Source organism: Trichomonas vaginalis, chromosome IV (assembly GCF_026262505.1).
Source record: "Trichomonas vaginalis G3 chromosome IV, whole genome shotgun sequence".
Classification (NCBI taxonomy): Eukaryota; Parabasalia; order Trichomonadida; family Trichomonadidae; genus Trichomonas; species Trichomonas vaginalis.
Window position 1 is genome coordinate 6,842,005 of NC_067206.1, and position 20,156 is coordinate 6,862,160.

General features: G+C 33.1%; 8 protein-coding genes across 8 annotated transcripts; 4 read left to right on the forward strand and 4 right to left on the reverse strand.

Moving 5' to 3' along the window:
* Nucleotides 1-2: 2 nt before the first annotated feature.
* TVAGG3_0043940 (uncharacterized protein) lies at nt 3-1,787 on the reverse strand (the record flags this gene model as incomplete). Its single annotated transcript, XM_001306612.1, has 1 exon — nt 893-1,342. The coding sequence occupies one exon, from the start codon at nt 1,340-1,342 to the stop codon at nt 893-895; it is 450 nt and encodes a 149-aa protein (XP_001306613.1).
* Nucleotides 1,788-2,225: 438 nt separating this feature from the next.
* Nucleotides 2,226-3,194, forward strand: TVAGG3_0043950 (transcription-initiator DNA-binding domain ibd family; the record flags this gene model as incomplete). Its single annotated transcript, XM_001306611.1, has 1 exon — nt 2,465-3,115. One exon carries the CDS (start codon nt 2,465-2,467, stop codon nt 3,113-3,115), a length of 651 nt encoding a protein of 216 aa, XP_001306612.1.
* A 341-nt stretch (nt 3,195-3,535) lies between these two features.
* On the reverse strand, nt 3,536-5,773 carry TVAGG3_0043960 (Cullin family; the record flags this gene model as incomplete). The annotated part of the gene is made up of 1 exon (XM_001306610.1): nt 3,596-5,689. One exon carries the CDS (start codon nt 5,687-5,689, stop codon nt 3,596-3,598), a length of 2,094 nt encoding a protein of 697 aa, XP_001306611.1.
* Nucleotides 5,774-5,916: 143 nt separating this feature from the next.
* On the forward strand, nt 5,917-7,479 carry TVAGG3_0043970 (protein ubiquitination; the record flags this gene model as incomplete). Its single annotated transcript, XM_001306609.1, has 1 exon — nt 6,453-7,358. One exon carries the CDS (start codon nt 6,453-6,455, stop codon nt 7,356-7,358), a length of 906 nt encoding a protein of 301 aa, XP_001306610.1.
* A 618-nt stretch (nt 7,480-8,097) lies between these two features.
* TVAGG3_0043980 (uncharacterized protein) lies at nt 8,098-9,728 on the forward strand (the record flags this gene model as incomplete). The annotated part of the gene is made up of 1 exon (XM_001306608.1): nt 8,297-9,691. One exon carries the CDS (start codon nt 8,297-8,299, stop codon nt 9,689-9,691), a length of 1,395 nt encoding a protein of 464 aa, XP_001306609.1.
* A 132-nt stretch (nt 9,729-9,860) lies between these two features.
* TVAGG3_0043990 (uncharacterized protein) lies at nt 9,861-10,794 on the reverse strand (the record flags this gene model as incomplete). The annotated part of the gene is made up of 1 exon (XM_001306607.2): nt 9,861-10,589. The coding sequence occupies one exon, from the start codon at nt 10,587-10,589 to the stop codon at nt 9,861-9,863; it is 729 nt and encodes a 242-aa protein (XP_001306608.1).
* Nucleotides 10,795-11,330: 536 nt separating this feature from the next.
* TVAGG3_0044000 (uncharacterized protein) lies at nt 11,331-11,672 on the forward strand (the record flags this gene model as incomplete). Its single annotated transcript, XM_001306606.1, has 1 exon — nt 11,331-11,672. The coding sequence occupies one exon, from the start codon at nt 11,331-11,333 to the stop codon at nt 11,670-11,672; it is 342 nt and encodes a 113-aa protein (XP_001306607.1).
* Nucleotides 11,673-12,028: 356 nt separating this feature from the next.
* Nucleotides 12,029-20,144, reverse strand: TVAGG3_0044010 (uncharacterized protein; the record flags this gene model as incomplete). Its single annotated transcript, XM_001306605.1, has 1 exon — nt 12,088-20,121. One exon carries the CDS (start codon nt 20,119-20,121, stop codon nt 12,088-12,090), a length of 8,034 nt encoding a protein of 2,677 aa, XP_001306606.1.
* Between the last annotated feature and the right edge of the window lie 12 nt (nt 20,145-20,156).

A 20,156-nucleotide genomic window follows, 5' to 3' on the forward strand; every position in this document is an offset into this window, starting at 1 on the left:
TTATTTGCCGGAATTTCAATTTATCCAACAAGAATCTATCAAATTCACGAATGTTGTCTATTTGTAAGCTTTACTTTTGGGATCTATGGTTATATCATCAGTGATAGTTCAACCATAATATTTCGTGGCCTTAAATGAGGATCTGAATGGAAAATTACTCCTCATTAAGAATTTTGATGAAATATTTAGTGAAACAATAATATGTCAGTAAAATTTATCATCCTGCGATCGATTTTATGAGTTGAATTAAAAGAAGTGATTGAGATATCTATAAATCCCAAAGTCCCTTTTATCGAAGTAGTTTGGAAGCATTTTTATTGTCTGAAATTTTTTACGAAATGTGATTTCTGTTTAAATGCGAAATTAGGTCATAAAATATTACATGTAAAGAATATCTATGCATTTGCATTCAGTCTGAACGATATATCCAAATTTTTTATAGAAATTTGGTGAATCAAAAGAAAATGTTTCATAGGAATCGAAAATATACATATATAATCATTTATTAAAAATTCACTCGTTCTCCAAGCATATGATTTGACTGAATGGTCGGGCAGTCAATAACAAAATTTTCAATTAATAGGGATGCGACGGTTTTACGCCATGACCGTTTAAAAATAGAATAATACGCCATTTTTGGGGCCGAATGGCGGCTACTTCGTACCCGCCATTCGGCCGAATAACAAAACAATACAAAATTATCGCCGTCCTTTTTTTTTCTTTCTTTCTCTTTTTTTTTCTTTCTCTCTCTTTCTTTTCTCTTTCCTCTTTTTACTCCTCTTTCTCTTTTCATCATTAAACGTAGAAAGAAAGTATAATAAGTAATTATTTAGTTATCGATATATATATGTAAAGTGATAATCTGAGGATAATCTGAGGAGGAGTCTGAGGATTAGACCGAGGGGTAGTTTGAGGAGTTTGATGATAATCTGAGGACTTTGAGGATTAGACCGAGGAGTAGTTTGAGGAGTTTGATGATAATCTGAGGAGTTTGAGGAGTAGTCTGAGGAGTAGTTTGAGGAGTTTGATGATAATCTGAGGAGTTTGAGGAGTAGTTTGAGGAGTAGTCTGAGGAGTTTGAGGATAATCTGAAGAGTTTGAGGATAATCTGAGGAGTTGTCTGAGGAGTAGTTTCAGGAGTTGTCTGAGGATAATTTGAGGAGTTTGAGGAGTAGTCTGAGGAGTTTGAGGATAATCTGAGGAGTTTGAGGAGTAGTCTGAGGAGTTTGAGGAGTAGTCTGAGGAGTTTGAGGATAATCTGAGGAGGAGTCTGAGGATTAGACTGAGGAGTTTGAGGAGGAGTCTGAGGATAATCTGAGGAGTTTGAGGATAATCTGATCATAATCTGAGGAGGAGTCTGAGGATTAGACCGAGAAGTAGTTTGAGGATAATCTGAGGAGGAGTCTGAGGATTAGACTGAGGAGTAGTTTGAGGATAATCTGAGGAGTAGTTTCAGGAGTAGTCTGAGGAGTAGTTTCAGGAGTAGTCTGAGGAGTAGTTTCAGGAGTAGTCTGAGGACTAGTCTCAGGACTAGTTTGATGAGGAGGGGTCTAATGAGTAGTCTGAAGAGTAGTCTCAGGAGGAAGATCTGAGGAGGAGTCTTATGAGGAAGATCTGAGGACTAGTCTGATGAGGAGGACTCTAAGGAGTAGTCTGAAGAGTAGTCTCAGGAGGAAGATCTGAGGAGGAGTCTTATGAGGAAGATCTGAGGAGTAGTCTGATGAGGAGGGGTCTAAGGAGTAGTCTGAGGATGATCTGAGGATAACCTGATGACTAGTCTAGGAGTGGTCTAATAAAAATGTAAAATATTTTCAAAGAAAAAAATCTATGAATTTTATATTTTAATTCTTAGCATTATACTGAATAAAATAAACATAAATATCAAAATTTGAAATTGAACACGCCAAAAAATTGATAATCCACATTCAATATTTTGTAAGTGGCGTACTTTTTGAATACTCGCCATACGCCTTGGAGTTCTCAATTTTGAATTCGCCTTTATTTGGGCGACCTCAGAAAAATACGCTATTAAGAAAATATTGTATGAAATTTTAAATTTGAACACGCTCTACCTTAAGGAATTAAATTTATTAAGATATATTTATATATTAAACGATTACTTAAAAAAAGTATTTCATCGCTTATGTAAGTTTCAAAAAAATCACGAAAATAAAAAAATCAAGATTAAAATTTTATTTTTAATTTTTGAATTTCTCAAATGGCGAAATTTTTGGGCGAACAAAAAAAAATGTACGCCCGGTCAAATGGCGTGTTTAACGCATCCCTACAATTAACTCTACAAAACGTATTCAAAGAATAATAATAGAAATTCGGTGAAAAATATTCAGCATCTATATTTGAATCAGAATACTCGAGATAATGGATTTCTCCAACAACTTTTTGAATAGTGAATTAATCTTCAATTTCAAAACGATGGCTCTATTTGAATACTTTTTTCAAATTAATGTATCAAGACCCAGCTTTACCCCCACCAAAACTCCAAGGCACCGACCCTTTCCTCATCAGGCTTTCTTACCAGGACCAAATGGAATACATGCGTCTTGTTCAGTATTTCCAATATTCAGATGATAGGAATAAGCGCAACCTTGGTCTTTCAACATTTGCCAAACACATCTCATTGATCCATAGATTCATTTACAAGGGCGATTCTTACGATACCTACAGAGGTTTACTTTGCGGTATCGAATTCGGAATCGATTCGTTGCTCATCAATACATCAAGACTGAAGCACTTAATGTGCCGCTCAAAGTCTTGCATGAATGGCTGCTTCCAGAAGCTGGGATATGCCATCTCGAGACCAATCCAAGATTTCCAAACTATTTTCTCTCAGATCGGTTCGAATTTCGATAACGCTTTTATCAACCCAAGACAATGGTGCGTAAGAAGACTCGTAGATCCTACAAACGCCATGTCAAATTTCCCTGCAATATTGAGCATTCAGTTTGCAGAGGATAATACCAAGCATTCTGACTCCGAATGCCCACCTGTTCAAGACAGGCCAAACTCCCTTCCAGCAATTTGGGACGTTTCCAATTTGCTGAATCGCAAACCATTACCAGGCCTATCCCTTGGATGTGGCCCGATGATGTTTTGAATAGTTTATTATATGCTCAATTTTTATTTAATTTTTGAGCCAGTTCATATTTAATCTAAAGATTTACGTATTTTTATTATATTTATAACATTTTTTATTCCAGTGTTCTAAAAGTAAACAAGATTTACTATCAGAATGGTACTAAACAGGGAAAAATATAAGATATACTATGCAGAGAAATTGGTAACTATGAAACGCTGCCAACTATAGCACACAAGTGTCAAAACATCTTCCTCATAAAAATGCCATTTCTAGAATCGATTATCAGAAGCATAAGCTTCTATCCTAGCTCAATAAATGCAATACCGAAAATTTCTGCGAAAGAAAAGAGGATGTTTTATTGTCTTCTGGAAAAGTGACAAAATTCGAATTGCTGTCAAAAACCACCAAACAACAATAATAATTCCCCAAAGAAAATGCTTCAATAGTTTATATGTTTTTAGAAGGATTTAAATTTGAATAATATTAACAATATACACTTTATTCTATATATACAAGAGTTACTTCTGTCTTTCTCTCTACGTAGCCTTGAGAAATTGCCAGGGCTAAATTCTTTGAGAAGTCGCTTCTAGTTAATGGGAATTTTTGAGACAATTCAATATAAACTCTATTCCAAAGATCCTTTTCAAACATTGTCTTTTCATGTTTCATTATTCTACAGATTGCAGCATTTATAATTCTATCTCTATCAACGAATAGTTTCTTTGATTCTTCGTCTTCGTATTCCTTAGGAATTGGCAGATGAATTATATTTGATGCAGGAGTAAAATCTGTTTTAAGGAAGTACATTTCTCCTGCTTTTCTCAATAGTTCGCATGATTGATCAGTCAATGAGTCAATTGCAGTGAAAGAAAGTGCAGCAGGTATTTCAGGATTAAACATTGAAGAAGTAATAAACTGATTACTATTAAAAGCAAGCAAAATCTCTATTTGTGGTCCTGTTCCACTCAAAAGACATTTCTTGCCTTCATATCTAACAGTTATGTACCAATAATTCGTTGGAAAAGTGATGGTATTCTGTGGAAACATCTGCTTATACCTTATTTCTATTGGATCAGTGATTGCTCTGAGAAATTTCGGTTTCGAATAAGCAGATTTAAATGGCCAATGAGTAGTAGAAAGAATAAGGACATTGGGGAATCCCATTTCATCTGATTTCATCTTTCCATCAATTATTTGGGTAATTAAAGAGATTGTTTGGCTAAATACAAGAGATGAGTTCGCAATTACGGATTTTGCAGCCATTTCTGCAGGTAATTGCTTAGTTCCATTAATAAGGAACCTTTGTACGCATAATCCTGCATAATCAAATACAAAATCATCCTTTGAATACATGTATTTTAAAATTCCACTATAATCAGCGATACTTCCACCTTGGAATAGTATTTGATGGAATTCCATATTAAGTTTATTGATCAATTCTTTCGTATCAACGTTCACATACATAGAAATTGCTTCAATTAAACTATTATCTCCAACAAAAATGGTATTTAACAATAAATCATAGAAATTAACAACTTCACACATATTACTAAACTCCTGCGGTTCATTAACTATCATTTTACCAACAATTTCTGCAATTTTTGGTTTTAATTGACATTTTTTGTTGAAAATTCCACATAATTCTTCAATTGTGTCTTTATCACGTGCCAAACAAAACATAGATACTGATCTAAGTATCTCGTGAGTGTACATTCTGCCTAAATCTAAGAAAAATTCAGTTGCAAAATTTATTGTTTCATTTCCTGTTTCCGGATCAATTGATCTACTTATCGCTATATCTAAAATCTTCAATATATTGTAACATGCATCAGGATATGCTTTCACTGTAGCCATTAATTGGTCATCTAAATCATCTTGGTTTTCTGCTAATTCTTCATCAAGAGATTCCGTATTTTCGTCAAGATTAGTAGGTAATCCTTGTGTTTCGATCCATTCCAGAAGGAATTTTGGTAAATTTTCTCTGATTTCAAATTTTATTATTTCAATTTGAGAAGAAGCGATCAATTTCAGCATACTTTTGAGTTTGTAAATAATATTAAGACGTTCATCATTCTCTATATCGTTAACAGTAGTTGTTTTAACGATATTAAAGATATGATCAACGTAGCACTTTGCAAAATTGTTCATAATCTTTTCCTTTTTGAGAGTATCGATGAGTGTACCAAGATTATCTTGGAAAAATTGAATTTTACAGTTGTATTGATTTAATTGAGTTTCAAATGGAGAAAAAATTGCCGTAGTGTGACGCATGAAATAAGAATAGGAATCGTATATTGATGAAAGAAATTCAAGATATGAAACTACTGTTTCTGATTCTGGCTTTTTTGCTTCAAGATAAATGTTTGTGACTGTTTCTCTAATCATATCATTAACTTTGTTCATGTAGTCAATGACATCTCCGCACGAAAGTATTGAATAAAACGATTTTGCCAAGATCATAAAATTTATTTCTTTTGTTCGATGCTTAATAATCATGTTTAATGCTTCCGAAACATTTTTTGTACATTCACTGATATCATCATAGTTAAATTTTAATTGGCTTGATAGTTTGTACCTTTGTTTTTGAGTCATAAAGTTAAAAAAAATAAAAGTAGACAAAATCATTATTATTTTCCAAAATGAGTCACACTAGTATATTAAAAATGATATAGACTTATAAACATTGACCCACATGATACATCAACGTTAATTTATTGGATGGTATAAGATTCCTCATGTAAAGATACTACCCATTAGCATAATATGTATTGCGTATGAACCACATAGTTATATAGTGTACAGATGTACAAAAATATTGTTAGAAAACTTCAAGAAAATTTGAAAACATTATTTGACTTTATCAAAATTATTACAAATATGTATACACTTTATCAGAGAAATAATCTCGTATCAATTTTTGGTCACCTAACTTTGACTTCACATTTCATAATGAACAAGGATATTAAAGAGTTCATTAAAGATAGCGCCGAAGTTCTGAATTCTCTATACCTGCTCAAGATCAGTAGTGATGACGAAATCAACGCTTTTTTCCAAAAGATCAAATCAGTTCTTATTGATACTGAAGAGTACTCTCCAGAAAGAATGATTGAAATTATCAGCAAATGTGCAAAACATCGTAATCGTTACTTCAAATCATATATAAAGCTTAGCAAAAAGATTTATGATGAATATCATCCAAAACAAGTTGAACGTGTTAATTCCTTGTTTGATTATATTTTTTTACAAAGAATACGGGTTTGTTTTACGTGAAGATACGAAAAATTGTTTCGATATTTTCGAATCTAAAGGTTATTCAATTGAAATTCATGATAAATATTCATCTTATGGAGCAATTATGAACAATGGTGATAAATTACTCTCATCAATCTTTGTACAAGACGGTTTCGATAAAAATCAAAAACTCAGCAGTAAATTTTATCCAAGACATAATATTTCATTTCTTGAAGTATGCTGTTACCATGGAGCAGTTGATTGTTTCAAACTTTTAAGATCAGAATTCAAAGCGGAAGTTTCAGAAACATGTATTGAATTATCATTTTTAGGAGGAAGTCAGGAGATCATGATGGAATGTTTGAAAGTTTTTACCGAGGATGATAAAAAGAAGCTTTCCCAGGATTTCATGCAATATGCCATTATTTCCCATAACATTGATTTTATTTCATATTTGATCAATGAATATGGAATGTATATCGATATACCAGCTTGCTATGATAATAACAATATTCAAGCATTTATAGTGCATTTAGATTACATTACCGATATCAATGATTGCCTTTATCCATCAATTTTGTTTGATAACCCATTTGTTTGCGAATATATGATTCATTTGGGTGCTGATATCCAAGTAAATATAGACCCATTTGGATCACCGCTCCAATATGCATTAAATAAAGGTTGTTATGCTTCAGCAAAATACCTCATTTCAAAAGGTTCTGATATTGAAGTAGTTGATGATAAAGGAAGAACATATCTCATTATTGCATCTGTTAATAATTACCAAGAAAGAGTTCGAGGTGCTGTTTTATGTGGTGCAAATATAAATAAAAAGGATTTAAGTGGAAAAACTGCACTCCATTATTCAGTTGATGTAAGGAATGAAAAAACTGTTGAATTCCTTATTTCACACGGTGCTGATGTCAATGCAAGGGACAATTCGGACATTACACCTCTTAGTATTGCGAAGACTCTTGGAGAAACAAAAATTGAACAAATTCTTCTTTCACATGATGCAAAAATATAAATACGCTAAAAAATCTCATTTAAATCCAAGTAAAAATGATTTACATAAAATATCATCTTATTTTTGTTTTATTCTTTAGATAATGAATATCTTATATCATCATATATCAATATAAAATCACTAACATAAATGGACTTGTAGAAAAATGAGAATATCCTTATTTATTCAAATTCAAAATAATCAATCCAAAGAAAAAAAGCAATCATTCGAGAGATATTTTAAATATAATCTCAGTATTTAAGGAATCTAGTGATTTTGAGAGTGTTTACAAAACCTTTGAAGAACTTTCTGCTGGAGGTGATCGAGAAATGATGTCAAATACTTGTGAAGAATGATTTTGGGAAATGTAAAAAGAGCAAAAATATAATGTATTTCTTGATGCATGTAAAAAGGGAAATATTCATCTTATCAAATCACTTATTTTTGTATATTATTTTCATAAAAAATTACTGAATGTCATTAGGATAATTTCAAATTTAACGGATTTGATATAGATATCTGAATAAATCCCAAATTAACATCTAATGTAAATACTGACTTTATATTCGCAGTGTGTTTAGAAATATATCACGTAGATACTCCAAGTAATTCCATTTCCATCTTTAATTTCTAAAAATCATAATAAATATCTTAATGATGGTATTCATTTTCACCTTTGTGATCGATATGTACACTATAGTCTATAAAATTTAGACTTCGCATAAATAAACGGTCAACAAATTCCCGCCCAAAAACGTGACGCGCTCCAATCTATGAATTATTCATCTGTTTCATACGACGGGAAGAACCCACGGAGTGCCTCAAAATCATCATATTCTTCAGACATATTCAATCAAACTGAAAGTATTTCGCAGTATATTAAAAGCCATTATAATACTCGCAAAAATGATCCGGCGTTTAACTTATTACAAGAGTTTTTTGGAGTGTTTCATGATCAAATGCGAATTAACTTCGATTTGAGAAACGAACTTACACTAATACGCCGAAATCCAACGTATAACCAACAACAATTACAACAAAGAAAAGATAACATTGAAACATTTATGAAGTATTTTAACAAGGTCAAGCAATATCCTCACAAAGATTTACAAGAAGTTAAAATTACAATTGAAGATGATATCAAAATATTAACAGAAAAGAATAAATTGACCGAAGAAATGAAATCAAACACACAGACAAGGCAATCATTACAAACTGCGATCAATGATCTCGAAAAATCAATTGAAGCTCACGATAACGAATTCCAAAAAATAATGAAAACATTAAACAGTACAATAGCATCTTCATCATCCAAAGCTATTCAACTACAAAATTCGATCGACGACTTAACTCCTTGCATTAACTCATTAAAAATCAGAGTTGATGAAAAAGAAGCAAAAAAACAAGAACTTTTAAGTGTTTTGGATTCAAAAAGACAACAGCTATCAGAAATACGTAATATTAATGACCAATCGCATGAGAGAAGAAGTGAAATTAAAACGAAACTTCGTACAAAATTAGGAAAATTAACAGCCACTTACCATAGATTACTTGATGATGAGAAACCCTTGATAAAAGCTCTTGAAGATGTAGAAGCACAACTTTCTAAGATCAAAGATGAATCAAAAATCGAAATTGAAAAATATAATTCCGAAAGTACTGAGTTATTGACAACAATACAAGAGATTGATTCAAAAATAACCGAAGTAAAGTCAGTTCATACATCAAATCAGTCTTCTCGCAGTGATTTTCAGAGAACAATAAAATTAAATCATCAAATTCACGAAAACTCATTGACAGAACAGAAGAAACTCAGAACAAAAATAGATAAAATAAATATTTCTATAGAGAAACTCCTTCAAAACTCAAAAACAATTGAAGATGAAATCAAAATTACAAAAGATTCACGAGAAAATGTCTCAAATCAGATCAAACTCCGCACAGAACAAATAGAACAACTCCGCCAAGAAAATAACAGACTTGCTTCACTAATAAGAGTTCATCAAGAGAATATTCAAAATGAAGAATCTCAAAATCAGGCAATTAAATCAGAATTAACAACAATTCAGACAGAATTACATAGTTCTAGGGAAGAATGTGATATCCATACTGACAAAATAGAGTTAGTTCGTAAAACATTGTCTGCATTTTCTTCACTTCAAGATGCAATGCTTCTAAATGGAGTTATGAGTCCTCTGGGAGTTGCTTCAAGAGCTATAGAGTTTATTAGATTATCTAGACAGAAATTGGAAGATGACGAACCTCCAACACGAATCACTTCTCGAATGGTAAAGGAAGAAATCGAGGAGTTGAATCATTCAATATCAATTATTGATGAAAAGTTGAATAATTAACTAGTAGTAAATAATTTGTTTGTTTTTTTATACTTTTAATTATATATATTTTTATAGATATCTAATTAAGGATGCAATTACTTCATTCTGACAATCTCAAAATTTTCTTGACAACAGTTTTATTTACTATATTTTCAATGCAAAAATGAGTATTATCGTTTTCATCTTTTTATGGAATAAAACTGTTGTCTGAGATAGTAATAAGACCTTCGCCAAATGCAGCAGATTCAAGATTAATGCATGACTTGAAACACTCATATTCGATAGTGTTGCAAGAAATGGTAAGAGATGTCAGATTGCTCTCTTTGAATGCGTACTTGTCGATGCTTTTGAATGTTGGTTTAAGACCACATGATGAAATGCCGCTTCTGTAAAAGGCATACTGGCTGATGTTCACGAGATTAGTGCTGTCAATACCAATGTCACCGATAGAATAGCAGTTGCTGAATGCATACTGGCCGATGCAGACAACAGTTGATGGAAGGCGGATAGAGTTCAGAAGTACGCAGTCCTGGAAACAAAAGTCTGGGATAGTCGTGATCTGAGTGTTATCGAGAGAGACAGATGTGAGAAAAGAGCATTTGTTGAAACACGATTTGCCAAGAGATTTGAGACCTGATGGAAAAGAGATAGATTTGAGTTTTGAACCAGAAAAGCATGAATCACCAATAACAAGGTTTTCGTTGTCAGAGAAAATAAGTGTGTTGATACTCTTCTCTGCAAAGGTGAGACCACCAATGCTTGTGCATGAACTAGGAATAACAAGATCAACATTCTCTTCGGTGCCGAAGTAAAGATTGAGTGATTGCCTGTTGTTTGTGAACATCATGAAGTCCTTGATGAGGGTCGATGGATTTCGACTTGTGATATTGATGTTTTTTATTCCAGAGAATGCCATCTCTCCAATTGTGATTTCATTTTCTTTAAAACAACTGTATTCAACTTATAACAATTCATAAATGCTTTCGCACCAATAGATTGCAAACTGTTTGGTAATTCGATCTTGGCTAAATTTATACAATTTTGAAATGCAGAACTATCGATTGTAATGATAGACTCTGTAAGGGTAACAGATGTTAATGAAGCACAATAACCAAACATTCTATCTGTTACATGTTGTATTTGTCTTGGAAATACGAAATTGACAAGAAGGGTTTGATAAAATATTACAATACCTAATTTTTTAACGCTTTCAGGAATGATAACGTTAGTGAGTCTGGCTCTTTGGAACGCTCCACTTGATATTGTTGTCACAAATGATGGAATTTCAAAATCACCACTCACTGGAGCAATTAATAATGTGTCATTATTCTCACCTGTATAGATGACATTCTTATCAACTTTAAATTTTTGATTTTCTGGGTGAATATCAAAATGATCAATCGGACATCCTGTGAATGATGGTTCTAAATTACTCAAATTTTTAGGAATATAAAAATATGTTAACTTAGCCATATCAAAAAGACTATCTCCAATGCTGGTTAAGTGAGAATTTGGGGAAAGTATAAATTCAGCAATATTACTTGAAAACATATAACTATCTTCTCCCGACCACGAATCAACAATTTCTAGAGAATCAGGAATATTAACACTTGTGAGAGATGTGGTGTCATAAAAACAGCCACTCGAAAGTCGTTTAATGTTTGGTGGAAATATAACTTTATTCAATGATTTGCATCCAGAAAACAGAGAATTAGATAATGTCAGAAGATTATCACAATTCGAAAAATCTGCACTCGTCAATGATGACTTGGCAAAAACCCAACTGCCAATGTTCTCGATGAGACTCCAGCTCTCGAATCGGAGTGTCTTGATGTTCTGGCGACATGGGAAGAAAGAACTATCATCGGCTTTGCTACCACCAAGAATGTTGACAACACTTCGCTTGATAACAACATCACCTGAAACTGTGCTCGGAACGCGTCGGATGATCTTGAACTCATCTGAATCGTACTCAATACCTGTTGAAGGATCTTCATAGATAAATAAACTAAAAACAAAAAACAAACCTTATTTCAATTAATGCATGATAAATATGTGAATTTTTATTATCGACATATATTTTCATCCTTCTGAAAAATGTTCTAATGGCATATTCACCTATAATTGTCATTTCATAAAAAGTGGATTAAATTTTTTCAGAAGTAACCTTAAAATATAAAATTAGGTTCCAATATTATCTTTCAAGCATGTAAGGTTTTATTGTGTGTTAATATTGGTTATCTTAATCAAGCTAAACTGCATAGTAAATGTAAATTTGAAATATTTGAACTCAAAATCTTCCAAATTAATAAACATCTTCTTTTCATTAATAAAAAACGATATTATTATAATTTCAAAATATTCAATGTTTAACTACAATAATAATCCATAAAAAATATATTTAACAATAGAGTTTATCTGTGTTTCGTAAGCATGTCTTCAAGTAATTTGGCGTATTGTTCTAGATCGGATTTCTCTTCTTGTTTCTTCATTAATTCTTCTTCCGATGCTCTAAGTTGCTGAAGTGCGGTTTCTCTCTTTTGTGCATTCGCAACTGAGTATGCTTCAATCTGCTGCAGCTGTTCTGGAGAGTCTTTAAGAATCTGCCACTTCTTAGCTCTTCGCTCGTATGCAGATTTCTGCAATTTAAGTTCTCGGAAACTCTTCATTTCTTCTAAATCTTGCATCTCTGACAATTCTTTCCTCTTCTTCAAGACTTCGGAGTTCTTCTCGTTGACTTGTGCTTGTGTCTGGTCAAGCAATATCTTAGAGTTCTTGACATCATCAAGCAATGTTCTGATTTCCGGACGGACACGAGCTGAAAGATCAGCAAGTTGTTTCTCGATTCTCACTTGATATTGTTGCATATCTTTGATGTGATTCTGTCTGATAGAGATTTCTTTCTGCAATCGGTCGTAATCTGCTTTCTTTTCATTGTATCTTCTGTTGACTTCTTGCAGTTCGAGTGATCTTTGATTAGTGATTTCGACTTCTTTCTTGTTGTTTTCTTCGTATTTCTCAATCTCGCCGGCCAATGATTGCAACTCGGATTGAAGTTTTCGGATGTTTTCTTCTTTCTGAAGTTTGACATCGGCTGCTTCTCTGATCTGAGCATCAACATCTTGCATCTGTTTACGAACATTTTCAATTTCTTCTTGTTGTCTTCGCAGACCTTCCAACTCTGCAATTTGTCGCTGAAGTTGTTTATCATCGTTGTCAATGTCTGTGCCTCGGACATCTGTAACCATAGACAAATCTCGTCTGTTGTTGTCGACATTCTTCTTGACTTGGGAAACTGCTTTCCCTGGATCGATGGAGACTGAGTTAGTTCGACTGAATGAGAGAACTGGTTTTGGTTTCTTCTTCGCAGGAGCTTGTAATTTAGCAACTTGGTTTCTTAAGTCGTTAGATTTCTTGACTTTTGCTTTGATCTGCTTTTGAAGTTCTTCGTGTCTTGCTTTCAAACTTTCTTCACTCTCGTCACCTGCTTGCTTTCTCAATTGTGGAATTAATTCGGCCAATGGATTTCTCCGTCTAAGATTGGCAGCAATTTCTGTTTCACTGACATCAAATGCGTCGTTAGTATCATCTTTAGATGCGGAGAAAACTGGATCTGATGTTCCTAATGGTGTTGATGGACTTTGGACTGCATGGCTCTTCCTCCTCTTCTTAGGAGTGACTGTTGGACTTTCATTTCCTCCTTTTGTCGGTGTCTCGTTCAACAATAATTGATGTGCGAGTTCGTCATCCGAAACAAATTCGTAATCATAATCAAAATCATATTCGTTTGCATTAGGATCATCAACATATAAAACACGAACTCGCCTTCGTTTCCTGTTCTTCTTCTTTGGTGTTTCGAATGGTTTGTTATTCAAATCTTCTTTTGTTAATGGTTGGCCATCAACTTTAGATAAGATTTGTTTTCCATTCTTGTCTTGTAACAATTGTTTTCCTTTCTTGTCGAAAACTGGTTTTCCTGTTTTGTCGGTCATCAATTTGACATCTCTTTCCAAGATCGGTTTGTTGTCTTTGTCTGTGATTGGTTTTCCATCTTTATCATTAAGTTTCCTCAAATTACGTTCTGTAACTGGTTTTCCATCCTTGCAATTGATTGGTTTTCCGTTCAATCCGTAGACTTGGCTGCCTTCCGAAAGCATTGGACGTCCTCTTGTGTCTGTCATTGGTTTCAAGTCTGTTTCGAGGATTGGCTTGCCATTCTTGTCGTAAATGATGGAGCCATCTTTATCAAGTAATGGTTTTCCTTTGTTTTCTGTCAAAAGTTTGCCATCTTTGTCGTAAATAGGTTTAGAATTGATGGCTAAAATTGGTTTGCCATCTCTTTCGGTCAATGGTGTTCCGTTTTTGTCTAAAACTGCTTTTCCATTCTTGTCTAAAACAACTTTATCTTCTGGTTTCTTGTTGTCTTGTTCATCATCTTCGCTGTATGAGATATAATCATATTCATGTGGTTCGCCATCTGAGAAATCGTATTCATATTCATGATCTGGTTCTCCTGGTTTAGCATTCTCTTTTGGAACTCGGATTTTAACTCGGTGATGTCCTTTTTCATCAACAATGTTGTTGAGTTCGTTGAATGATGGATCTCCTGTGTTGTTCTGGCTTTTATCTTTCCTTCGACGACGTCTGGCGGTATCTTTTTGATCTGGCTCTTTTTCTTGGACATTGTTGTTGTTTTCTTTTTGTCTTCTTGCTGTTTCTGAATCTTTTGATTCTTGTTTGGAAGGATCTCCTTGATTTTCTTCTTCTTTTGCATTTGATGATCTTGCATGACGTCTTCTCCTTCTTCTCGAATCATTCTTTGGTTCTTCTGGATTTGCATTGTTCTTCTCTTCATCTTCTTTGTTTTCATTTGCATTGTTTTTATCTTCATTGTTTAAGTTTCCAAGTTTGTCACGAATATTGAGATCGTTTTCATTATTTCCTTTGTTGTTTTCTTGGTTTTCAGCGTTTTCTACATTTTCTGGTTTAGAATCTTTGTCTTTGACAAGAACTGCAGAAATTGTTCCACCAATACCAAGATTTGATTTATCTTTATCACTTTCTTTATCTTTCGATGATTCTCCATCTTTCTTGCCTTCGTTGTTTTCAGCATTCACTTTGTTAGCTTCATCTTCTTTGTTTTCTTTATCTTTGACAAGATCAGCTTTAACTGCATCACGAAGATTAAGTTTGTCATCTGTTTGTTTGCCATCTTTGGATTTATCTGCAGCTGATGACTTCTCTTTGTCTTGTTCTTTATCATTCAATTTGTCTTTGTCAGCAGCTAAATCTTTAGATGAGCCAGAAACTTTGTCTTTATCTTGTTTTTGTTCTGAATCTTTCTTGTTTTCGGATTCTTTGTCTTTTTCATTTTCATTATCTTTGTCTTTGATGAGACCGCCTGCGATGACTGAACCAAGTCCTAATTTACCTGTTTCTGATTTATCGCCATCAACGTTTTCTGACTTAGAATCTTCGCCTTCTTTCTTATCTCTTGAATTTTCTTTATCTTTGTTTGATTCTGAAAGTTTATCTTTGCATTTGTCAGATGATTTACCTTCTTTATCTTGTTTAGATGCTTTAGCAGCTTCTGATTTATCTTTGTTTTCGTTGTCGTTCTTATCATCAGTTGACTTATCTTTGATAATGCCTTGTCCAAGGGCACCAGAAAGATTAAGTTTAGTTTCCTCATCTGTCTTCTTTTCTTTATCTTTTTCTTTATATTTATCTGCTGATTTATCATTATTTGCATCTTCGTTATTTTCGACACTTTTGAGATCTTTAGATGATTTCTGTGATTGATCTTTGTCTCCTTTAGATTCTGCTTTTTCACCTTCTTTTCCTTCTTTTGAATCTTTTCCATCTTTTCCAGTGAGCTTGTCTGAAATAGAATCTTTGATGCCAAGTGTTCCCTTTTCATCTTTGTTCTTATCTTGTTCTTCTTTATCTTTATTAGAATCAGTAGATTTTGATCCATCAGCATTTCCTGATTTAGATTGATCGTTGTCTTTATCTCCAGATTTAGATTGTTCTGCTAAATCTTTAGATGATTTATTTGCTGCTTTGTCATCTTTATCTTTATCTTTATCTTTATCTTTATCTTTATCTTTATCTTTATCTTGATTATCAACTGCACCAATAACAATACCTTTCATGTCTAATTTAGATGAATCTTGATCTTGCTTATCTTGCTTTTCTTGATTGACTTTGTCATCTTTAGATTGTTGTTTATCATCATCTTTATCATTGTTGTTGTTGTTATTGCCAACATTGTTATTGTCTCCTGGTTTGTCTTCTGCTTGAGATTTAGTTGATGTTTCTTTTTCGTTGTTTTGATCTTTGACAAGTCCGGAACCAATTGCTGAAAGTGGATTAATTGTATCTTTATCCTTATCTTTATCTTTTCCTTCTGATTTACCATCTTTTTCTTGATCTTTCTTCTGAGATCCATCCTTTTCTGCATCTTTATCTTTTGAATCATTTTCATTATTTAATTTGTTCTTTTCATCTTCGGCAGATTTTTGTTCAGATTTATCTTTATCTTTTTCGCCATCTTTAGAAACAAGCTTTCCACCAATGATATCTTTAAGTGAAGCATTTTCTTTTTCATCTTTATTTTCTTCATCATCTTTTTGTTTATCATTGGATTTTTCATCTGCTTTTCCTTTTTCTTCCTTGTTTTCATTATCTTTCTTTGATTCATTTCCATCTTTAACAAGTGCAGCAACTGCTCCAAGAACTGCGAGTTTTTCAGCATCTTTAGTTTTATCTTCTTCTTTATTCAAATCTTTCGAAGACTTGTTTGCATCTTCTTTATTGAGATCCTTTGATGATTTATTTGTTTTTTCATCTTCTTTACCAATATCTTTAGAAGATTTATTGGCATCATCTTTGGAAGATTTGTCTGCTTCTTCTTTATTGAGATCCTTTGATGACTTGTTTGCTTCATCTTTGTTTTGGTCTTTAACTAAACCTTCTCCGAGAGCTCCTTTGATGCTTAAGTTTTCTTTCTTTTCATCATCATCTTTATTGATATCTTTAGAAGACTTATTTGCTTTTTCATCATCTTTTCCTATGTCTTTAGATGATTTATTAGCTTTATCTTCATCTTTATTAAGATCCTTTGAAGATTTGTTTGCTTCTTCTTTGTTTTGATCTTTTGATTTTTCATCTTCTTTAGAAAGATCTTTTGATGATTTAGTTGCATCATCCTTGTTCTGATCTTTGATTAAACCTTGTCCAATAGCTCCTTTGAGACTTAAATCATCCTTCTTTTCATCTTCTTTGTTTTCACCAGATTTGGCGATGTCTTTTGATGATTTGTTTGCAGCATCTTTAGATTCATCTGCTTTAGATAAATCTTTGTTAGATTTGTTTGCTTTTTCATCTTCTGCTTTTGATGACTTATTTTCTTCATCTTTGTCTGTTGCAACAAGTCCTTTTCTATGTGCATCTTTGATTCCAAGTTTTGTATCTTCTTTATCTTTGTTTTCATCAGATTTAGCAAGATCTTTTGATGATTTGTTTGCTTCATCTTTCTTTCCATCTTTTGATTCTTTTTCTTTATCTGCAAGTGCTGAATCAACTGAGTCTTTAAGTCCAAACTTTGTCTTGTCTTCATCTTTAGATTTATCTTTTGATGCTTCTCCTTCTTTTTCATCTTTATTAGCTTTGTCATCTTCTTTTGTATTATCTTTACCTTTGTTAGCTTCATCTTCTTTGTTTTCTTTATCTTTGACAAGATCAGCTTTAACTGCATCACGAAGATTAAGTTTGTCATCTGTTTGTTTGCCATCTTTGGATTTATCTGCAGCTGATGACTTCTCTTTGTCTTGTTCTTTATCATTCAATTTGTCTTTGTCAGCAGCTAAATCTTTAGATGAGCCAGAAACTTTGTCTTTATCTTGTTTTTGTTCTGAATCTTTCTTGTTTTCGGATTCTTTGTCTTTTTCATTTTCATTATCTTTGTCTTTGATGAGACCGCCTGCGATGACTGAACCAAGTCCTAATTTACCTGTTTCTGATTTATCGCCATCAACGTTTTCTGACTTAGAATCTTCGCCTTCTTTCTTATCTCTTGAATTTTCTTTATCTTTGTTTGATTCTGAAAGTTTATCTTTGCATTTGTCAGATGATTTACCTTCTTTATCTTGTTTAGATGCTTTAGCAGCTTCTGATTTATCTTTGTTTTCGTTGTCGTTCTTATCATCAGTTGACTTATCTTTGATAATGCCTTGTCCAAGGGCACCAGAAAGATTAAGTTTAGTTTCCTCATCTGTCTTCTTTTCTTTATCTTTTTCTTTATATTTATCTGCTGATTTATCATTATTTGCATCTTCGTTATTTTCGACACCTTTGAGATCTTTAGATGATTTCTGTGATTGATCTTTGTCTCCTTTAGATTCTGCTTTTTCACCTTCTTTTCCTTCTTTTGAATCTTTTCCATCTTTTCCAGTGAGCTTGTCTGAAATAGAATCTTTGATGCCAAGTGTTCCCTTTTCATCTTTGTTCTTATCTTGTTCTTCTTTATCTTTATTAGAATCAGTAGATTTTGATCCATCAGCATTTCCTGATTTAGATTGATCGTTGTCTTTATCTCCAGATTTAGATTGTTCTGCTAAATCTTTAGATGATTTATTTGCTGCTTTGTCATCTTTAGATTTATCTTTGTCTTTGTCTTTATCTTCTTTGTTTTCTTCTTTATCTTTATCTTTATCTTGATTATCAACTGCACCAATAACAATACCTTTCATGTCTAATTTAGATGAATCTTGATCTTGCTTATCTTGCTTTTCTTGATTGACTTTGTCATCTTTAGATTGTTGTTTATCATCATCTTTATCATTGTTGTTGTTGTTATTGCCAACATTGTTATTGTCTCCTGGTTTGTCTTCTGCTTGAGATTTAGTTGATGTTTCTTTTTCGTTGTTTTGATCTTTGACAAGTCCGGAACCAATTGCTGAAAGTGGATTAATTGTATCTTTATCCTTATCTTTATCTTTTCCTTCTGATTTACCATCTTTTTCTTGATCTTTCTTCTGAGATCCATCCTTTTCTGCATCTTTCGATGAAATTTCTTCCTTATTTTGATCTTTTTTGTCTGAATTAAGATGATCATCTTTGTTGTTTTTATCGGGTTTATCAGCTCCATGAGCGAGAGTTGCTCCTAATATAGCAGAAAGTCCTCCTGGAATCTCCTTTTGTGATTCTCTTGCCTTATCGTCATCATTATTATTTGATTCCAATTGTTTAGAGGAAGCAGTAGCTGATTTCTCTTTCTGCTGATTGTCTAACTTATTATCAGCCTTATCTTGGTCTGGTTCTTCAATTCTTGTTGGTTCATTATTTTTATTCTCATCATTCTTTTGAGAATTCGAAGGTTTGAGGGAAGGAAGCCTTGACTTACTTGATGTAGCACTTGTTTTCTTCTGAACATCAGACTTTTGCTGGTCTTGTGGTGTTTTTTCTTCAGATTTCAAATCTTTTTGATCCTGATTTTGTTGTTGATCAGTTGGATTTGCTTTATTCTTTCCTTGGTCGATCATCTCTGCTTCTGGAGATATTGTTTTGAAGATTTGTTTGATGATATTAATTCCATCTTCTTGTTGTGCTGGAGTTAATGATTCCTGACGACTGCTTTGGTTTCTTGATGTTGATTTATGACGTCCTCCTGTTGGGGTTCCTTCTGGCATTTGAGGTTTTGCATTTCTGTAAGATTCTGATGGAGTTTCTGGATTATCTTCATCATCAGCAGGTTCATCGAATTCTCCTTGCTGAGAGTTATCTACTGGTTGTAAATTCTTCTCCATAATAATTGACTCTTTGAGAATTTGATTCATTTCTCCAAGATTTTGTATATCAAGAGCAGCTTGTTGTGGGTCATAGTTATTTCCCAAAAGCTTGTAAAGAATAGATATGAGAACAGTTAACTCGTAGTTGTAGCTGTAAAGAGTTTTCACACGAATTGTCATATTAAGGAGAGCTTCGTCAAGCATTGCATCTTTAGGATCGCAGAGAACCTTTTGTATTTGATCTAAATTCTTCTGTGCTTTATCCCTTGCTTGTTGTAACGCCTGATATTTTTTCAATTGTTGGTAAAACTCAGGATCATTTTTAAGTTTTGCCTTGATTTCGTTAGACTGATTATCATATGCTTGTATTTCGGATGATAGTTGTTTGATTTCTGCATGAAGTTTTCGACATTCGTGTTCTGCCTTTGCAACTTGCATGTTAGTATCATTTAAATCCTTTCCTAGTTTCTGATTGGTTTGTGATGCAATAATTAATGCAGCTGATAGCTGGTCATTCTGTTGTCCTAATTCTTGATTAGTACGTTGAAGCTCGGAAATCTTATTAAGATCTTGTGATTCCCCATCAGCACTGCCATTCGGACCACTTGGCGGTCTTTCTGATGATGAATCAGCATTAACTTTGCGAATTGATGACATATTATAATAAAATTTAGAAAATCGTTGAAAAATTT